Genomic DNA, 19,705 nt, shown 5'->3' with positions numbered 1-19,705 from the left:
TACATTAATGTTCACAATCCTGAGTCATTGTATATAGCTCACATGAACCAAGTTCATAGGTCAAAGGGAAAAGCTTTTCATTGGAGTAAAATTTCTACATGTATGTAGGTATTTGAATTTCACTTAGAATAAAATTTAATATTCACCATTGTTAGGTGAAGTGACCTGTACAAAATTCAGGTGCATGTGGTCAAGGTCACATATTGAGTTCAAAGGTCAGATAAAAGTATGAAAATGTTTTTACGGATCATTGAGTATTTATGATAGGAGGAAATCAGTATCATGAATGTTCACCATCATGAAACTGAGCATTACCCGAAAAAATAAAAAGTCCTTAATATGCAAGGTCAAAGTAAATATAAATGATGAATTGTCCAGATTTTGCCCTGAGATATCTCCTTCATGCATATAAGGATTTTAGCATTACGTTATAGAATTGTTCATCATATCATAAGACATGTCACTTAAAGCAGGCCAGAGGAAAAGTTTTGTCTGGAGGATTATTTACATGCACTGAGGTATATTTAATATAACTCGTTACAAATGCGAAATTCATGGCCCTGTGGTCTTGGTCATAATGTAAAGCTCAAAGGTCATATACGAAAATGTTTACAGACCATAAATTTTAAAAATCATGGACAAAGCGATTTTTACAGAAAAGTTCATTATTATGAGACTGAGCATTAAATATCTACATGTATAATCCAGGTCCATATTATTTCATGCAAGGTCAAGGTCTCTCATTAAAATTATTATACAAAGAATACATTAACACATGAACTTATAAGCCTAGTGTTAAAATATGTGTATGTAGTCTAACCAAGTTGGACAAATTATTACCCGCAATGGGTGAAATATATAAACATTACCAGTGAGTTAAGTTGTTTTGGAGGGGTATAGAGTTGAAATTAATATTGAAGAAGAATATATAATAATTATGCTTTACAAAAATGCATTTCACTCTTTTTTGAAATAGTAGTATCTTAGGGTCAAAACTAATTCCACTTGTCCTATTAAGAAAGGGAGGTAACAAATATTTTTTCCAAGTTTCTGGATAAAAGCTAAAGGAGGATATTTTTTTTTACTAATATGGTATTAATTTTATGAAATAAGTAGTATTTATGGTGAAATAATTGTTGAGATGATGCAAAATGGTGGAGTATTGTCCGTTTAAATAGATAAGTAAGAAATATTTATTAATGGAATTATTAAATTTGCTTAATGTCCCAGGGCACCATGAAAAGGCCATCATATTGTTCCACTGATTTTTACATATGATAATTGTATAGAAAATCGTGATGGAAACATTATAAAATCAATGTAGCTATCGCGCGAGGCGACTGCAATCTTATAGATTTATCCGGGCCGTTTTTTGCGTCCAACTTTATTACGGTACGTAACGGGTTTTAATCAGATACTGCACAGGAAGCGCCTATTGATTTGGAAGAGGAAACAAATCTGCCTTGTGGGTTTTCTTTTAATCTTTGTCGAAGTATCTCTTTTAGTTTCATTTTACAGACAAATCATTTATGATAATTATAAATTTTGATTATATCCCAAATTGCACCAAAATGTAGAGCAATGTAATGAAAGATATTTGGTTGTGGGCAGCTTCGTTTTGACGAATCCGGGTCAACTCGGCCCTATATCAACTCGTGCCATAATTATATATTACTGGTCAAGATTACTTTTTGTGTATTTTCATCATAACTTTCATTGTCGTAACAGACCCAAGGAGTTTTTTTTACTGCTGCATCGCCACAACTCAAGAAAACGACAACATTCACGATTTCGAAAACCTAGCTAAACGCCGTTTTCCGGTACATTCTGTACATAGCTCTGGTGAAGTGTAATAACGAACTCAATGTTTTTGATCTTTTATTTTTTAATTAAAGAGACATAAAACAGTTATTATTTTGTAAGAAAATAATTAGATATAATAGTGTGAATAATTTCATACAAAAATTATTAAAAGTAATGTTTTAATTTTATTGATATTCATTTCAAACAATTTATTTTTTGAAAAAAATGCAACAAATAGTACTGGTTGGAGAGATAACTCCGACACTAAATCACATATTTTTTGCAATATTTTAATTACGTTCCAGTATATTTTAAATATTGAACCACCTAAACAAAGTTCAGTTCAAAGACTTTACATTACACCACAAAAACTATGTATGAAAATGGAATCTGGTACTTCTTTAAGGTCTTGAATGAGGTATACAAAACATGGTCTTTTTACCCCACAACAGTAGATAAAGTCGACACTTATATATTTAAGTAAAAATGGCTGGAAAATCAGCATCAATAATTTATTTTTACATCTTATATGGTTTATCTATTTTTTGTAAATATTTAAACAATTTTTCAAAAATCTTTCCCAAGTCAGTGGCCTGTGGTCAATACATTTCTAACTACCTTACTGTAATTTAGTAAAAAGAACGTTTTGAAGCAGTTTTTGCTTACAAATGTTTAGGTTATTTGAAAAACATTAAAAAAAGATTCCAAATTATAACAAATCATCACATTCTGTCCTGTTCCTATACTGTTAGGTGATCATGTGCTTATTTGTTGAAAAACAAAGCTAAAACAATTATATTTATCAAGTGTCGGGGTTATCTATGCGTCGGAGTTATCTCTCCGACCAGTAAAGGAACATTGGTAATTTTCAAACACATCAAGTTTTTTCACCTTGAACAGCAAAATAATGATAGAAAAATAGAAATATCATGTTATAGTGTCATGTAGCCCGGGGTTCTATGATATCAAGGTACTTAACGTTTGTAAGAAAAATTTTGTTTGGAAAATATTTAAATATAAATATCATAAATGAATAAGATTTTTCTTCCATCTTATAATTGAACCTTTTCCAGAACTGTTTGTCATAAAATTATTTGAAAAGAACCAATAAAAATGACATTTTTTAGAATATTTTCAATGCCTGCCATTTTGGGTCATTTCAGAGGAGGTTACTACGGTATCAAGGTAATCCCCAAAAAAGCAGATATGGAAGAATTGATGGGTCAAAACTTTCAAGTTAAGTTGTGAAAAACTTCCAACAGTAAACTTGCTATAAACTTAAAACTATATGAACAGACTATATGTCAGTATATGTGTTTATAACATATTTTAATTGACTGTGTAAAAACCACTAAGGAAAATGGTAGTCAAATATGAAGGTTTTATATTTAATAGTTTTCTTGCCACAAATACATTCATTATTCACCAAATTAAATTTATTGGCAGATGAAAATGAATCTAGTTTGCAAGTTTTACAAATATTAGCATCACCATGTGTTGCTTTTACCAGCAGTCACAGAAAATTTAAATACCTTGATATCATAGAACCCTTGATTTCATAGGAACCGAGTATACTTCATTTGGTGTAATTCCCCAGAGCTAAATCCGTAACGGTGTTTAGCTAGGTTTTCGAAAAGGTCAATGTTCACAATTCGAAAACCTAACTAAATGCCGTTTTCCGGTACTTTCTGTACATAGCTCTGGGAAATTCACCCTAATTGAGTGTAATAGAGAACTCTATGTTTTTGGCATTTTTTTAAATTAAAGTGAAATAAAACAGTTATTTCTTTGTAAGAAAATAATTAAATATCATTTTATGAATAAATTCATGCAAATAATAAAGTAAATACAAAACTTTACACAGAAAATATCTTTATTATGGAAGATGCCACTACAACTGTTTTAATTTTATTGACTTTCATAATAAACAATTTAAACAATTTATTTTTTGAAAAATTTGCAATAGATATATAAGGAACATTGATATTTTTCAAACACATCAACTTTTTCACCTTAAACAGTAAAATAATTATAGAAATATCATGTAATTGTGTTTTGTACTTCATTTGGTGTAATGCCCCAGAGCTAAATCCGTAACATACAAACAGTGTTTAGCTAGGTTTTCGAAAAGGTCAATTAAATCAAATTTAGATTTAATAGGCCAGACATATACATGCATAGACCTGTCAACCATTTTGAAAACACAGTCATCATTTCAAACGCGGTAAATGTTGTTACACTCTAGTTTTTTCATGTTTCAATTAATTGAATTACTAAATGTAAAACTTATATTGCTCAATTTTAAATATTAAAACTATCAAACTTTGTAACCCAAATTATTTTCTTTTGTCAAACAGGAGCATTTAGAAAGTGAGGATCATTTCAGACATAGCATTGATTTTAACTTTTTCAGAAATTTGTAAAATGTTGTTTTCAAGTTTTGTTTTTTGTTTTACACAAAATCTTAATTGTTCTGTCAGTTGCATACCTAAAAAATATAAATTTTGCCTAATGTTAACACAGATCATATAGCCATTACCATTGAATAAATAATGATGTGGAATTAATGATGTTGACTATAGTATCTTGATTGTACTATCTACCAAGAATGTAATATATGTGATACAGACAATGTGTAGGATAAAATAGTTATTTACTGTAGAAGCTACCATTTTTAAGTACTTTTTTGGCTGACTCAGTCACAGTTTTATCTTTATACTATAATTATCTTTTTTTTAAAAACATATATATATATATAATATATTCATGCATTCCATAAATAAAAATTTCTATGGAAAAACAAAAAATAAAAAATAAATATCTTATGGCAAACACATTAATTTTTTTATAAGGGCACTACCGCCCATGAAAGAATATAATATGAAAGTCATGAACTGAAAATTACACATAAAAAATAGGCATGCTGCAGTCGGAATTTGATTCATGGGTCTTATAAAAATTAAAAAGTCAATTCATCAATTGTAAACACAGGCTACATTCATTTGGTACCTTATTTTCTGACAAGTTCTTGCTCAGTTACATAACAATCATCAAGTGAAACATATAGTAAAAATTGACATCACATGTAAAGTAATTTAATTCACCAAAAAAATCGTTTAGCCTCAGTCCTGTTTCATGTGTTTGTTATGTTTATTACACAGTATTACATAAACAACAATGATGTCATTTGCGAAAATTATGATGTCACTACAATATATTAAACCCATTCATTTACTGTAAAAGGGTCCAAATTCAGCACCTCAAACTTACAAAATGCAAGTCAAAATAAAAAAATGCCAGTAACTTTCTTTACACTTTCAAACTTTTACTAGCCCGGCAGTACGTATAGCAAATAGTAAATGTACATAAATTGATGTAACTTTGTAAAAAAAATTGAAATTTTTACAAAAAATGTCATCTCCAAAAAGCAATTCATATGAAAGAGCAATTGCACTATAAAAAATACAGATGATGATATCAATTCCATAAGCATCATCTGTTATATTTGTAAATATCCCAGGCTTCGCGAAAGTTGCCGGACCGTCGGACATGTCCGGCAAAAATCAGGCCGGTCCGATATTTTTTTTCGGAGTTCCGGACCTTATGTCCGGTACGAATACCGGGATATATCCAAGATCGATCAAGACCGAGTTTTCTTCCTTGAATAAAAAAATGTAAAACGAGTTTTGATTTGCCGTTTCATTATAAGTGTCCGATACATACGACTGTCAATAACCAAAATGTCGATGTTACTTCATTATTACGCTGGCGCTACGCCCAGCAAAAATCGTAAACTATCCAATGAAGAAAAAAAAGCAAAACAAAAGGAATACGAGTCCAGGCGCCCGCCGAGAAAATTTGTGGGTAAATGGAAAAATGGCCGCTTTGATCATGAATGTTTTGATTTCCAAACAGAGTCCATTCACAGGTGCTTGAAACAAACTTTTTAAAGTTTTATATGGGCTATATACTATATATCTTTATATACATATATAGACTGGTTATGTAAAATATTTGAATATATGTGACTAGCGCCTGTGAGTCCATCAATCTGGATAAACTAATGTTTTATTTAAGGGAATAAAATTGTGTTGCAAATCTTTAAAAGTTGTTATGTCTTTAAAAAAAAAAAACAAGGTATTACCATATACATATATTTGGGGGAAAAAATTCGGTCAGACAAAAGTTCTTTCGGTCAGACAAGAATTGAAAGTTTGTCTGACCGAATGTCAGGCAAATTTTTCAGCAGTTTCGCGAAGCCTGATATCCATTGAAAAAATTGCACATTCCATTAATTTTGGTTTTTCCGAGTTAGAAATTCTCGAACTCTCAAAAATTTGCAAGTGATAAAAAAATGGTAAATTCTAGCCCTGGTTACTACTTGATTCATAATTAAAAACAAAATAAAAATAGTAAATTTTTGAGCTTGATTCGAGAACTAGAAAATTGTAGAATTAAAAGGTTGATAGGCTAAAATGAGAATTAAAAAAAAGTCTGCTGTAACAGGAGGGGCTTATTTTAAACATCAGGTTATAACCGTTATAAACTGGTAAAAAAAAAAATGTTAAAAGTTAAACGATTAATATATTTCTGGAATCACTACACCTCTTGGCCAGCCTGAGTCATTCAGCAAGCCCATACTGGCCCTGCTTCATTAAATTGATAGTAAAATTTTCCTTTAAGCTACTAGAATAATGGTCCTTAATGATGTTTACAGTTTTATGCAAATTGGCTGACTCACAGTTTATAAACCAAGTCCACTTTACGTTATGGCAAGAAAGGTTCATGTTTAGATATATAGACTCCCAAGAAGGGTTCAATGATCGGAAGTATCATATGCTTGTAATCACAATGATTTTGTTTAAATACTTTGGACTGTCTAATATGCTATACATTATACATAGCTACTGGTTGACTTTATTAATTACACAAAAGAGTGCATGCCTATTTTCTATATATTTACGTAAAACTTTTGGGATTAAATGAGAAAAACCCATATTGGTCGAGTTCCGGAGTCTCTCTACTTACATTACTAACAAGTTGTCAAATACATGTACTGTTTGCATTTACTGATATGTGTAACTGCAAGTAAATGTTACATGGATTCAAACTAGGAGCAAGTGCTCTGCCTTGTTTTGGGCCAACCTATCAATGGTATCCACGAACATCAACAGTCACAAATTTGATTGTATTTAAAGTTATGCAAACATTGACATTTTTGCAAAGTTTTACATAACATTTTAAGCCTATTATAGCATTCGGCACGATATGGCCAGTTATGTGTTGACGTGCCGTAAAAATCCAAACAAACAAACAAACATATTTATAATCATAATCAGTGTTAGCGATTTTCCCTAACTTTACCGAGTACCTTGGACTCAGTGCTAAATAGATCTGTTACGTCCAAATTCAAATGGGACGAGTCCTCAATTACAAAAATGTCAGTGTTTGCATAACTTTAAATACAATCAAATTTGTGACTGTTGATGTTCGCGGATACTATTGATAGGTTGGCCCAAAACAAGGCAGAGCACTTGCTCCTAGTCTACGTTTGGGATATAAATCTGCATTGCCAATGACAAGGGAAGAAATCAAAATCCGGTGAAAGTCAAGTTCTTATAATACAATTTATTTAAAGCGAATAGACAATCGTTTTCAATCAGAGCAAAAAAACTTAAGAGAGAATTATCCAATTATCAGGGAAAAAGTGTTTCATCCCAAGGACATAACGGCCCTTTTTTTCTTTCCTCCCTGGCAATTTTAACGAGTAAATTGATATGTTTACTCAGTTAACACGAACACTGTTTATAATGTATCATTCTCTTAGTGTTAAATTTAACCAAATAAAATTAAGGTTCTGTTATGTTACATGTCAGATGCTCATTCCGGCCATACATAGTATATTACATGGATTCATCAATAACATTGCACAATTCATGCATTATTTATACATTTCTGTGTTACAGTTCTTATGAAAGTCCTCTGTCCTTTATTACAATTGACATTTATTAAATGTACAAAACAAGTTGTAGAAAGTTGTATGACTATGAAGTGACTGTGTTGTACTCTGTCTTGATATGTTCACTTTGGATATGTTCATAATTTTCTCAGTCATCATAATGTCCAACTGAACTCTATCACCTTTTAAGTAATTATTTTTAAGTTGCTTCATCCTTGTCACATCTCACCATTTATATTAATTGAATTTTCCCACAGTAATTTTTTTTTAAATTTCATATGTAATTTTTTATCTGATCTTATTACAAACATGATAAACTCCTGACTAGTGACAGTTGTTTCTTATCATTGCTTGTAACATTTGTACATCTATAAAAGCGCTTGCTGAAATAAAATATATTTTAATCAAATTCTTTTTCATTTCAGGTTCCTGTAGAGATTTACTAGAAGTTTCATCCTGAATCAGGATGCCCTGCTTGTGTAACTGGACGGTAAAGCTTGGATGTTAAGAAATTTATAACATACAATATTTCTAGAGGAATACTTTACACACTGCTTAAACATGTGTTTTCAAATAAGAAGGAAACATTACACTTATTTGAGCATGTGTTCATGCTGCCATTCTATTTCCAAGTATTCTTCAGTTGTGAAGTCTCATTTGTTACATGACCATGCCAAACATTCTTCTAAAAATGGAACAAAAGTGGTAATTCCCATAAGGATTGATAGCAAGCATGAAAAGCATTTAGCTCTTAGACTTGACAAAAAGAGCTCACTACAAAGCCAAAGAAATACAAATCACAGAAAGAAAGACACGAAAGAAAGTATCAAGACTGTACATGATGAGAGTATTTCCAAGACTTCAAACAAAAGAAATAAGACTGGTGAAAAATCAATCCTTTGCATAATTTGCAAGAAATCATTCAGTAGTTTAGTGAAATATTTTTCACATTTATCTGTAAAAGATCATGTTAATACTGAAGTTGGTTTTAGATGTACACATTGTGAGAGTCAGTTCCATAATCTAAAAGATCTTGTGCATCACAATGAAAAGGAACATTCGATGAAAAAATGTTTAAGTGTGACACAGTTTGATTGTACAAAGAGTACTGTTGATGATGTAAAACATTCAAAGCGTTCCAGTGTTCAGTGTCCATATTGTCTGAATATGTTTACTGACATCAAGAAGCTGTATCAACACATGGGAGGTAATCACTGTGATCAGATAGATTATATCAGTATAAAGTCAGAGGAAGTTGATGGAAATGAAAGCCAAGATCAGAATACTGTGGTTGTGGTTTACAAGTGTATGCATTGTAATGAATGTTTTCATGGTCTTCGTGATATAATGCAACATGTCACATACGTACATGTGCCTGTGAGACAATCAAGGAAAAGAAAAAAGCCAAAGTGGTTGCAAGAACAAACAGAAAGTAAAAAGATACCAGTCAAAAGAATGAAAAATGATCCAAGTAGCAAAAAGCACCCAGGCATTAAAGATATGTGTTCCAAAGACCAAAGTAACAAAAAGAGTTCTGGTGAAAGAACCATTTCTCATAAAAAAGTTGACAAAAACTTGGTCCCAGGCTTACAGCCTGTAGTTGCTTTACGAAACATAGAAAGTTTTGACAAAAGAAAATCATCAGAGAAAAGAAATGCATCTGCGAAGCGTGCATTAGAGATTTTTTACCAGAATGAGAAAAAGAATAAGAAAAATGATAAAGAATTTCTTGTGAAAATAACCAGTGCATCAGAACATAATTCTGATGATGAAGAAGAAAACCCCAAGAATGTTATTGAAGAGAACAATGGAAGTTCATCTCCAGAGTACTGCACTGATGATATACAATCAGCTGACAGTTATGGTGATCCACTTGATGAATTTAATGATAACAACGAATTGGAAGGCAAAAATGAAACTGCTCGGACACAAAATGAAATTTCAAAATCGGGAATGCTAAAATGTCCATATTGTAATTTGAAGGAATATTTTGGGCTGAATTCACTGAAAAGACATATTAAAGCTAAACATGCTGAATATGCTAAATTGTATGCTGAAGATGGAACAGAAGTACAAAATTCAGTTGGTAAAGATATGGAGAATGCATGCCAGGAAACTTTTAAAGAAGATATGATCGATGACGAATTAGAAGGTGATTCTGATGATGATTACAATCCAGAAGAAGACAATACTACTGACTCAGAGAAAGAAATACAAAAAGAAGTTGAACTGCTATCCTTTAAATGTGAATATTGTGCAGATGTTGAATATACCAAAAGAAAATCATTACATCAGCATATCAGGAGCAAACATCCGGAAGATTTCTATATTAAACACAAAGTTAAAAAGTCAAGTATAAAGAAAATCAATGATACAGACATTACAACTATGTTTAAATGTCCATTTTGTGCCTTTTCTTTGTACCACAGAGAGTATGTTTTTAGTCATATTGAAAGAGTGCATTCAGAAGTTTTACATTTTACTGTTGCTGATATTGTTAAGAAACAAGTAGAAGTCAATGAAAATCCGTCAGAAAGGGAATGCTTTAAATGTCTGTATTGTAAATTTGTGTGCAGATGGAAGTTAGACATAACAAGTCATTTTCGTGACAGCCATCCTACGCTCAAAAAGCCAAAGCAGATACCATGTATAATGCCAGCATCATGGCTGGATAACCAAACAATCTCTGCTAACCTAATGTGTGGAATTTGCAAATCTGTTTTTGAGGGCAAGAAAAACTTTGAAAATCACATGAAGGAGCATATTTCTAATGAAGGAATGAACATGATATTCCAAAGCACTTTGCCTGAACCGAAAAGATTTGGGAAACAACCATTTAAGAAAAGACTTCAGAGTTTTCTTTGTCCCTTATGCGACAGTGTTTTCAAGCGTAAAGATAGCTATATGTACCACCTGAAATCTCATATGGGAGGGACACAAAAGAAAGATGACATCACCGCAATTAAATGTATTGTGCTGAAAAAGAATCCGTCTATTCTGTCAGTTGATCACTGGGACAAAAGTAAAAGTAAATACATAGATGCTGACAAGTTTGTTAGTGATGAAAGCCTGAATGTTAACAATGAATTAAAAGAAGAGACTGATGACAATACAGATAAAGTTAATGTCGCTCCCAGTAAAAATGTGGAAAATAAGGATTCTGACCAAATGTCTAAAGAAGTTAAGAATATATCTGATTGCATTGAAGAATACAGAAGTTCACTAAATGAAATGGAAAGAGACTTAAAAATTGTTCACATAGACTCTGACTCTCCTAAAGATCATACAACATACTTGAACATAACCACTGGACAGTCAAAGCTAGAAGAAGGTTCATTTATTTGTCCAATATGTGATGATTTTAAGACTTTTTCAAAATCACTTGCTGTTAAACACGTCGAAGAGTCTCATTCAAGCAAGATGTATGAAATTGAAATATTACATATTGTGCCTCATGTTTACCTTGAGAAGTATAATCATGAAAAAGATGAATTCACATTTGGATGTGAATCTTGTAGCTTTTCAACAGATACTACAGTTCATGCTGTCAAGCATATAAAAAGTCATAGAAATAAGCAAGGGAAAGAAAAAGAAAGAACTGGAGCAGAAGAAGTTCTTGCAACAAAGACTACTGAATCCAAATATTTTGATATGGTTTCATTGCCAGGTTTAGAATTTGGCATGTATGAAGACGTTGTTCACAAATGCTGGTCATGTCATCCAAACTATTTGTTGAAGACGAAGAAAGGCTATAGAAAACATATGCTTTCATATCACAAAGATGAAATAGGCTGCGAAGTTGGAGATGTTATGAATCAGATGCTGGGCCTGATTGAAGGTTTGTAATTATTGTTGAAAATTAAAACCCTGCTGAATTTTGTTGAAGTATTTAACATATATGCTGTATGTCCAAAATAATGTACATCCATGCAGTCGTTATGCAGCCTCAAGGTCAAGGTCATTCTTGAAGGTATTATGTCTGACAATTTTGTGTTGCTTTATAAATCCTTTACGAGTTTAAAGACTCTTTAAACTTGATTCAAATGTTCACTTCACCAGGATATATGCAGAACCCAATCCGCCGGTCAAGGTCACCACTTCTTTTCAAACTGAAATGTTTTCTTTCAAAATGTTAATGAATTTCACTACATTTACATGTATATCCTGTGCCTTAGGTTTCAGGTGTGTGTATATGTCACTTCTGTGGAAGCTACAGTATATCATTGCTAATTGTAATCTTGGTTTAGTAAATGTCTAGAATATTGTGGTGGGATACCTTTGGTCTAAATCATAGTTATGATAATGAAAAGTTTACAAGTTAGGTTAAGGATATTAGTGCAACTTAATAATGCCTGTTTTTCTCTGCTCAAAGGTTACAGGAAGAGCAGTTTTAGTGATAAGGATTAAACGACCCTAAAAATGTATTTTTATTGCTATTTGCATTTGTAATCTGTTTTTAAATTAAATATACGCTGGTACAATTCAGCCTAATGATGAAGCTGCAGGTCCTAGTTATAGACTTGTCATATCAACATATCATATAAAAGAGTTTTATCATGTTGTCTGATTTGGCAAATATGTATGTTTTTAATCCTTATGAAATCATGATATTAAAAGTTTTATTTGAATCAAATTAGTTTATAGTTTTTAGTTGTTACTCTTCAATTTTAAAATAATATGTACATTTTACAAAAATATGTACATTGTACTTCTCTTCTTTAGGTAAAAAAGGAGATAATTATAGATGCACCATATGCAGTGAAATACTGAAAACTAGAGACGATTTAATAGATCACTATAAGGAAAGATATCCAGATAAAGTTGATGATTTGATGGCTCAGCTAAACAGCAGGAAAAATATTGCAAATACGCCGGATAGTGCAGGTAGGTCATAACCTAAATTCTAAAGAAAAGATCCCCAACCTCTCCCAAATTATCTTCCGTGAAAGCATAGGAAACAAAAGTAAATGGGTGAAAATTTCAGACTGGGTCTATATATGAGAGATAAAAAAAGGTGCAACATCTTCCTAGCCTCCTATTGATGGTTTAAGCAGTATTTAGTCAATGATGCTTAAGATAAAATAAAAACTGTTGCAACACTGAGATGAAGTATAAAGAGGCAACTTTTATCTGCTATCTCTAGCTTTTTTATTTCAAGCTAAACTTGAATTGATTTTTTCCGCAACTTTTAAGTGTTTTTCTTTATTTTTAGCTCACCTGTCACAAAGTGACAGGGTGAGCTTTTGTGATCGCTTTTCGTCCGGCGTCCGTCCGGCGTCCATCCGTCATCCGTCCGTCCGCAAACTTTTGCTTTAAATGACAACTCCACATAAACCACTAAGCCAATTTCATCCAAACTTCACAGGAATGTTCCTTTGGTGGTCACCTTTAAAAATTGTTCAAAGAATTTAATTCCATGCAGAACTCTGGTTGCCATGGCAACCGAAAGAAAAATCTTTAAATATCTTCTTTTAAACAACCCTAAGAGCTAGAGCTTAGATATTTGGCATGAAACATCTTCTAGTGAGTGTCTACCAAGTTTGTTCAAATAAAAGCCCTGGGGTCAAAATTGGCCCCGCCCCAGGGGGTCATTGATTTTCCCTATATGCATATAGTAAAAACTTAAAAAATCTTCTTTTAAAGAACCCAAAGAGCTAGAGCTAAGATATACAGCATGAAACATCTTCTAATGAGTGTCTACCAAGTTTGTTCAAATAAAAGCCCCGGGGTCAAAATTGACCCTGCCCCAGGGGGTCATTGATTTTCCCTATATCCATAGTTTGTTCAAATAAAAGCCCTGGGGTCAAAACTGGCCCAGCCCCAGGGGTGTCATTGTTTTTAACTATATGTTTATAGTAAAAACTTAAAAAATCTTCTTTTAAAAAACCCAATGAGCTAGAACTTAGATGTTTAGCATGAAACATCTTCTAATGGGTGTCAACCAAGTTTGTTCAAAGAAAAGCCCTTGGGTTAAAATTGGCCCTGACGGGGGGTTTGGGCTGGGGAGGGCCTATATACAGGTGAGCGACCTCAGGGCCATCATGGCCCTCTTGTTTTTATTTTTTGAAGGAGTTTGTTCAAACTTTAAAAATATGTTTCTTAACAAAAGCATCATCATATATATGATAAGATTCATAAATGTGGCATCAATATTTTTAGAATAATCTCCCTTCTGAACATAGAATTTTCCTGATTTCTTAATCACTCCCTTTGGTAAAACAATTATATAAGATGGATAATTTTCTTTTTTGATAGGATACACTGAATGTGAAATATGTTACCAAGGTTACAGAGATGATTCAGCATTAAGGAGACATTTACTGCTGCATTTAAACAAGGGCCGTATACACTGTGCAACATGTGGCATATATTTCAGGACGAGGGAGGAGGTGGCCAACCATTCTGTCTCTGCCCATTCGATTTCTAATTATATGTGTAGTACATGTGGAAAATTGTAAGTTCCAATTTAATTGTCATTTTTTAGTCAGTATTTTTATTATTTAAGCATAAAGAAAAACAGAACGTTAACCTAAAACCGAAATAAAAGTATCCATATTATGTTATCATAAGAAATGTATTGAAGAATTAAAGTGTAATTTCAAATATGTGTAATCTTGTGTTAGAAAACTGGTTACACAGATATAAAGTGTTGATGATGCATGGGAATTAGATATAATCTAATATGATTAATAAATTGAGATATAATAGTTTGGATAGACCACTCTCATTGTTTAAGAAATACTAGGTCAGATTGCTTTTCTAGAACCAGTATAATTCCGTAACATCTTATACATCATTAAGATTTGCTTATCTTGATTGTAAACTAACTTGATTATGAGGTTTACACAAACAATGAAATTTCATGCATTTTATAATGTTAATAATTAAGTGTTTTCATAATTCAGCCTTGTTATTGGGCTGGAGACTCATATTAGCCTGAGGCCGGTCAAATTAGCCTAAGGTCCCAGGCCGAAAGCTAATATGACGGTCTAAAGCCCAATAACAAGGCCATTATGAAAACTCTTAATTTTTGACAATTTTATTAATTTACTACACATAAACTAGAAAAGTTAATTACTCAGTGAACAAAAAATAACTAATGTAAAATTACATTGTTGTGAGGTATTGCAAATGAGATTCATGTTTTAAAAATGTTTTGTAGCAATTCAAAATGGCGACTTTTTTTCAATGAAAAAAAGCAGATTCAAAATGGCCGAGCTGGGGAGCCAATTAAAATTCTCAAATCTTTTAATAGCTGAATTTTTTCATAAGGCCCTACTGTTTCATAATGGCCTTGTTTAATGTTCATAATGCCATAATGAACTTCATATTTGCCTTACTTTTGAAGTAAAAACGTGCCTAATATTGAAAAGTTAATTAATAATAGATGTTAATCAATTGACTTGAGTTTTAATACCCAGAAAGATAACTGCATTCTATATTATGATAATATGTTGATTTTCTTCTTTGTAGTTTTAAACCTTGAATCATTTTTATAACTTCAGGCTTTACTCCAGTAAAGATTTCTCCCGGCATATGCGTCAACATAAAACAATTGAGATTACACAAGGAAAAAATACAACTATCCTGTGTCAGCATTGTGGAATAGAACTCAGAAAATTTACCAGTAACTTAAAACGCCATCAGCTTCGTTACCATGCCAACCTTATCACATGTGATTGTGCCATTTGTAAGAAACAGTCAGTCCCAGTAGGAGCTACCTCTTGTGTATGTACTGTTTGTAAAAAGGTTTTCTGTACAAATTACATGTTAGCTGTCCATCAAGTAAACGAGCACCCCCAACAACATGCACGCAAGAAGAAAGTGCATAGCGTCACAGCAGAATTTAAATGTGTAGGCTGCGCCTTGATATTTGACAGTCAAAAAGAGCTTCAGTTACACAGTCATAGATGTGGTAAAGGAGTTGAAAAAGTAATGTGTCAGAGTACACAGCTAGATGAAGAACAGGAAAGAATATCAGAATGTGAAAAGAAGCTTAATTTCAAAATTGAACTGAACGCCGAGTATATAAAAGAAAACTTCCTTGTTCATAACGTTGGTGCTGAGCTTCCATACAAGTGTGGCATATGTGATAAGTCGTTTAGGATACTTAAATACATGTATAACCACATCAGAAGAAAGCATGCAAGTGACGAAACTAGAAGATTTCGTTGTAAAGTGTGCAAAATGGGGTTTGTCTCATCCAGTTCATTGAAGCAGCATTGTAAAAGTCACATTGGTCTCCGACTTCATCGATGTACGTATTGTAAAAAGTCTTTCAAATCATCTACTCATTTGAGAGAACATATGCAAATACATACAGACGCAGAGGAGCCAAAATATACATGCGGTTACTGTGGTAACAAATTTGTACAAAATGGAGCATTGCTGGCCCATGTTGTTCATCATGATAAAACTCGGCCTTATGAATGTCCGTATTGTCAGAAAAGTTTCACATCTACTGGAGACCTGAAACGGCATATGGATAGGTATGATAAAATACTTGTAAAGAAAGACTTAAAATGCAGTTTTTGTCAGAAGACGTTTAAGAACAGTCATTACCTTCTGAAACATTTCCAGACTCACACCCTACAAAATCCATTTAGTTGCTCCGTTTGCCAGATGAAATTTTCTTCATTCCGTCAGATGTATCTGCACAAAGATAAAAACAAGCATTTCACCGATGCAGAATGTAAGCAAGCGCGTGAAGATTTGCAAACTCCCGGAAGAATGTTTAGACAAAGAGCTAACCGGAAGTTAAAAGCGAAAAAAGTTGCATCTACTGGCACAGAAACTGCAAATACTACATCTTTGATAGACAAAGTGCCTGTAACTTTTGACAAAGAATCAGCAAAATTTGTATTTGATTCTGATAGCTGTGTTGAAATTATTCAAATACCAAATGATAGTAGTGGTGAACAAGGTGAAGCAACAGTTTCGGCACTGGCACAATTTCAAGAGAATGTAATAAATAGCATGATGGATGTCGTTGAAAACAAGCCAGAAGAGGTAAAGATAGAACAGGAAATTTACAATTATGATGACGGGGAGCAGGTGCAGTATGTGGTAGAGATAAGTGATTCTCAAACACAGACTTTTGACCCAGCGATAGCTTCTAAAAGTTCGCCAGGTCTTGTTACATTAGGTACGGATGCTGTAGTAGTTGCCAATGACTCGACTGTTGTTGACGGTGAGGCTGGAACAAATATTGGTGAACTTGTCTCACTTGTGAGTCAATCTGTACCGAATGAAGGTTCTGGTAGGACACAAACGTTTCAAACACCTGATGGTTCACTTATTCATGTTTGTGTTGTAAAATCAACCAAATAGTCGAAACTCATTCTGGAAATTAGATTTATTCAGGCTTTTGGTAAAATGTACATTGTATGTCGTTGCCTATAAGTGACATTATGCCCATCCAAGTGTATATTGGCCAGTGAATAGGTGAAAATATATACATGATTTGTATAAAAATCTAAACATTTGCCATTATTGTGTTCAATTTTATATTTTGCAAAACAAAATCCAAATGAACAAAGGAAATTATAAAATGTAGTTGGGTGGTCTTTTTATAATTTAGATACTTCTAATTTAATAATGGGTCAATCACCATGAGAACAGGCTAGCCAATCTTTTAAATTAATATTCCTTGTTCAGCTCAACATGACCTCGAAAAAAATGAGCATGTCACTTTAATTTTGTGGTGAAAAGATGCAAAGAATTTGTATTTCTTAATTAACTTCTGTAAATATGTTTAACGATTTAAACAATGTTACACATTGAATCTTAAATTGTGCATGCATTTAAATTTGTCTTTTACTAAATTTGTGTAAGTTGTTTATGATATTGTAGAGAGTTATGTGTTTATTACGAATAAGTACACATTTTGCTGTCAATTTATTGTATGAATAAATGGAAATATGTTAATCTTCACGTCGTTGTATGTATATCACATTTATGACAGATGAGTTTTCCAATTTTTAATATTGTAAAACTTCTCTTAGTGACCGAGTCTTTCACCTGTATTATGAGTTTATGACTGTCTTGGTTTGATTCTGGAACATTTTATTTCAAGTTAAGGGAATGTCAGTATCAAAATATTGTCAAATTACAACAGAGTATAGACAGTTTACAATGTATTACTTTAGTTTTTGTTTGTTTGGTCTGTCAGCGCATCGGCACTGTACATGTCTTGTGGCGGAAACGAGAAAGCTGATTTTGGCTTGTTTGTTTGTTTGTTTCATTTTACGCCTTTTTCCAACAGTATTTCAGTCATATAGGCGGGTAGTTTCCTAACCATCGTTCCATGATTTTGGCTAACCTCGAATGCTACAAACTTCAAAGCAACACCATATATCAAAACCACCTCACCTGCAGAGCTAAAAGATGCATAGACTTCAGTTATTCGAACCCATTTAGTCGCATCTAACGGTTACACAGGGATAAAATGTAACTCCGTTTCTTATGCCTAACCCATAAAAGACAACCCCTCAACCACATAGGGCATATTACTTTAGAAAGCCTTGCATTATTTTAAGGAGATACCGGGTTGGTGATAAGAAGTTGTCTCTAGCTATATAAATTGCACTTTTGTTCACTTTAGATCGCATTAGAGAATGCTGTATAATTTTGATCTATATCTATTTAAAAGTTACATAGAGTTTGGCCATTGAAGAGGTCAATAATGATGCCGTGAATCAAATACACGCCCTCTGATTAACCAAAACAAAGTGACTATAACGCACGCCTTTCTTATTTTCATTTTTCCCTTGTACTGGTATCTTTCATATTCTCGCTTGCATAAGGAAGTGTGGACTTGGTGACTTGAAAATAATTTATACATACATGAGCACAATTTGCAGAAATGTATTTACTATATAATGGTTTAATTTGTATTGACCTTTTCAGTGCCACACTACAACGTTAATTACTGTATAAACGCTTAAGTGAATCATCAGAATTTTGGATTTGCGTAAAGTACAAGTTGTTATCGTTTCTTTTGTCTCGTTACGTGACAGTTTATCAGTGTATGTCGCGTTCATCTCATCTGTAGACGTATTTACGAAAGTATTCGAGACTGTATGAACTTTAAGTAAGATAATTTTGGCTTTGGCATGAATGACGTTCCAGTAAAAATAATCTTCCAAGTGTCCAGAGGCAAAAACGCATTTACAAAAAGGCACAAATCTGTTCGCTCACAGATGTAAACAAAGTTCTGATACAACCCAAGTTCAATTAAATGTAAACCATCGTGTAGTCCATATATTTCCGCTGATTTTAATACCAATTAAGTATGCCAGTATTTTGGATTATTAATTGTATGTAAATTTTTTTCTATAATTAAGTGCACACTTTCTTTTTCAACTCCGTAAACGTATCAAACATAAACGTTATCACAGGGCCAAGGTTCTGTGATCTGCTACTACACCTAGCCATGGTGTACCTTTTATTATATATAGGTCCACGAATTATATAAAGTAAGTCAATTTCCGCATTTAGTATTCATAACATTTTTAGTCAATTTTCACTATACCTGTACAGTAACATCTTTGGTATTAGTTATTAGAGGGATACTATCTAATGGTGTCATAATTTTGTTTTTATAAATATTAGATGATGAAACTTATTTATTTATAATCTATGGGGTTTTAGAAGGGACTTGGGGTAGAGGGTATACTCTAAGTGGATGTACGAGGGGTGTTCAGGAAGTTTAAGGACTTTTGCTGTAGTTTGATAAATAATAGGAATTGAAAAACAAGAAAAACACCATTAAATATTTAATTCTTTTATAGCCAGCTGTAAAAATTACAATGAAATACATTAAACAATAAGTAAATTACAAATAAAACAAAACATACACCGGAGCACGCTGTCACGTCAGTGCTAAATATGTTAACATCAAATTTCCCCCATCGTCATATCGACTCACTTCTCGACGTAATC

The 19,705-nt window shown here is 32.6% G+C and overlaps 1 protein-coding gene across 2 annotated transcripts; it reads left to right on the top strand.

The window, feature by feature from the left end:
- The first annotated feature begins 1,413 nt into the window (after positions 1-1,413).
- LOC132734438 (zinc finger protein 521-like) lies at positions 1,414-17,689 on the top strand. 2 transcript variants are annotated; one of them, XM_060721178.1, is made up of 5 exons: positions 1,414-1,465; positions 8,188-11,600; positions 12,485-12,646; positions 14,018-14,216; positions 15,268-17,689. In XM_060721178.1, the coding sequence occupies exons 2-5, from the start codon at positions 8,324-8,326 to the stop codon at positions 17,090-17,092; spliced, it is 5,463 nt and encodes a 1,820-aa protein (XP_060577161.1). In that variant the 5' UTR covers positions 1,414-1,465; positions 8,188-8,323; the 3' UTR covers positions 17,093-17,689. The 2 variants fall into 2 exon arrangements, with proteins under 2 accessions (XP_060577161.1, XP_060577160.1); XM_060721177.1 differs by having other exon boundaries at positions 1,424-1,492.
- Positions 17,690-19,705: the final 2,016 nt, after the last annotated feature.

This window comes from Ruditapes philippinarum, unplaced genomic scaffold (genome assembly GCF_026571515.1).
Source record: "Ruditapes philippinarum isolate M1 unplaced genomic scaffold, ASM2657151v2 ctg216_1_1_1_1, whole genome shotgun sequence".
Classification (NCBI taxonomy): Eukaryota; Metazoa; Mollusca; class Bivalvia; order Venerida; family Veneridae; genus Ruditapes; species Ruditapes philippinarum.
The sequence above is the reverse complement of the archived record's forward strand: the minus strand, read 5'-3'. Positions and strand labels throughout refer to the sequence as shown.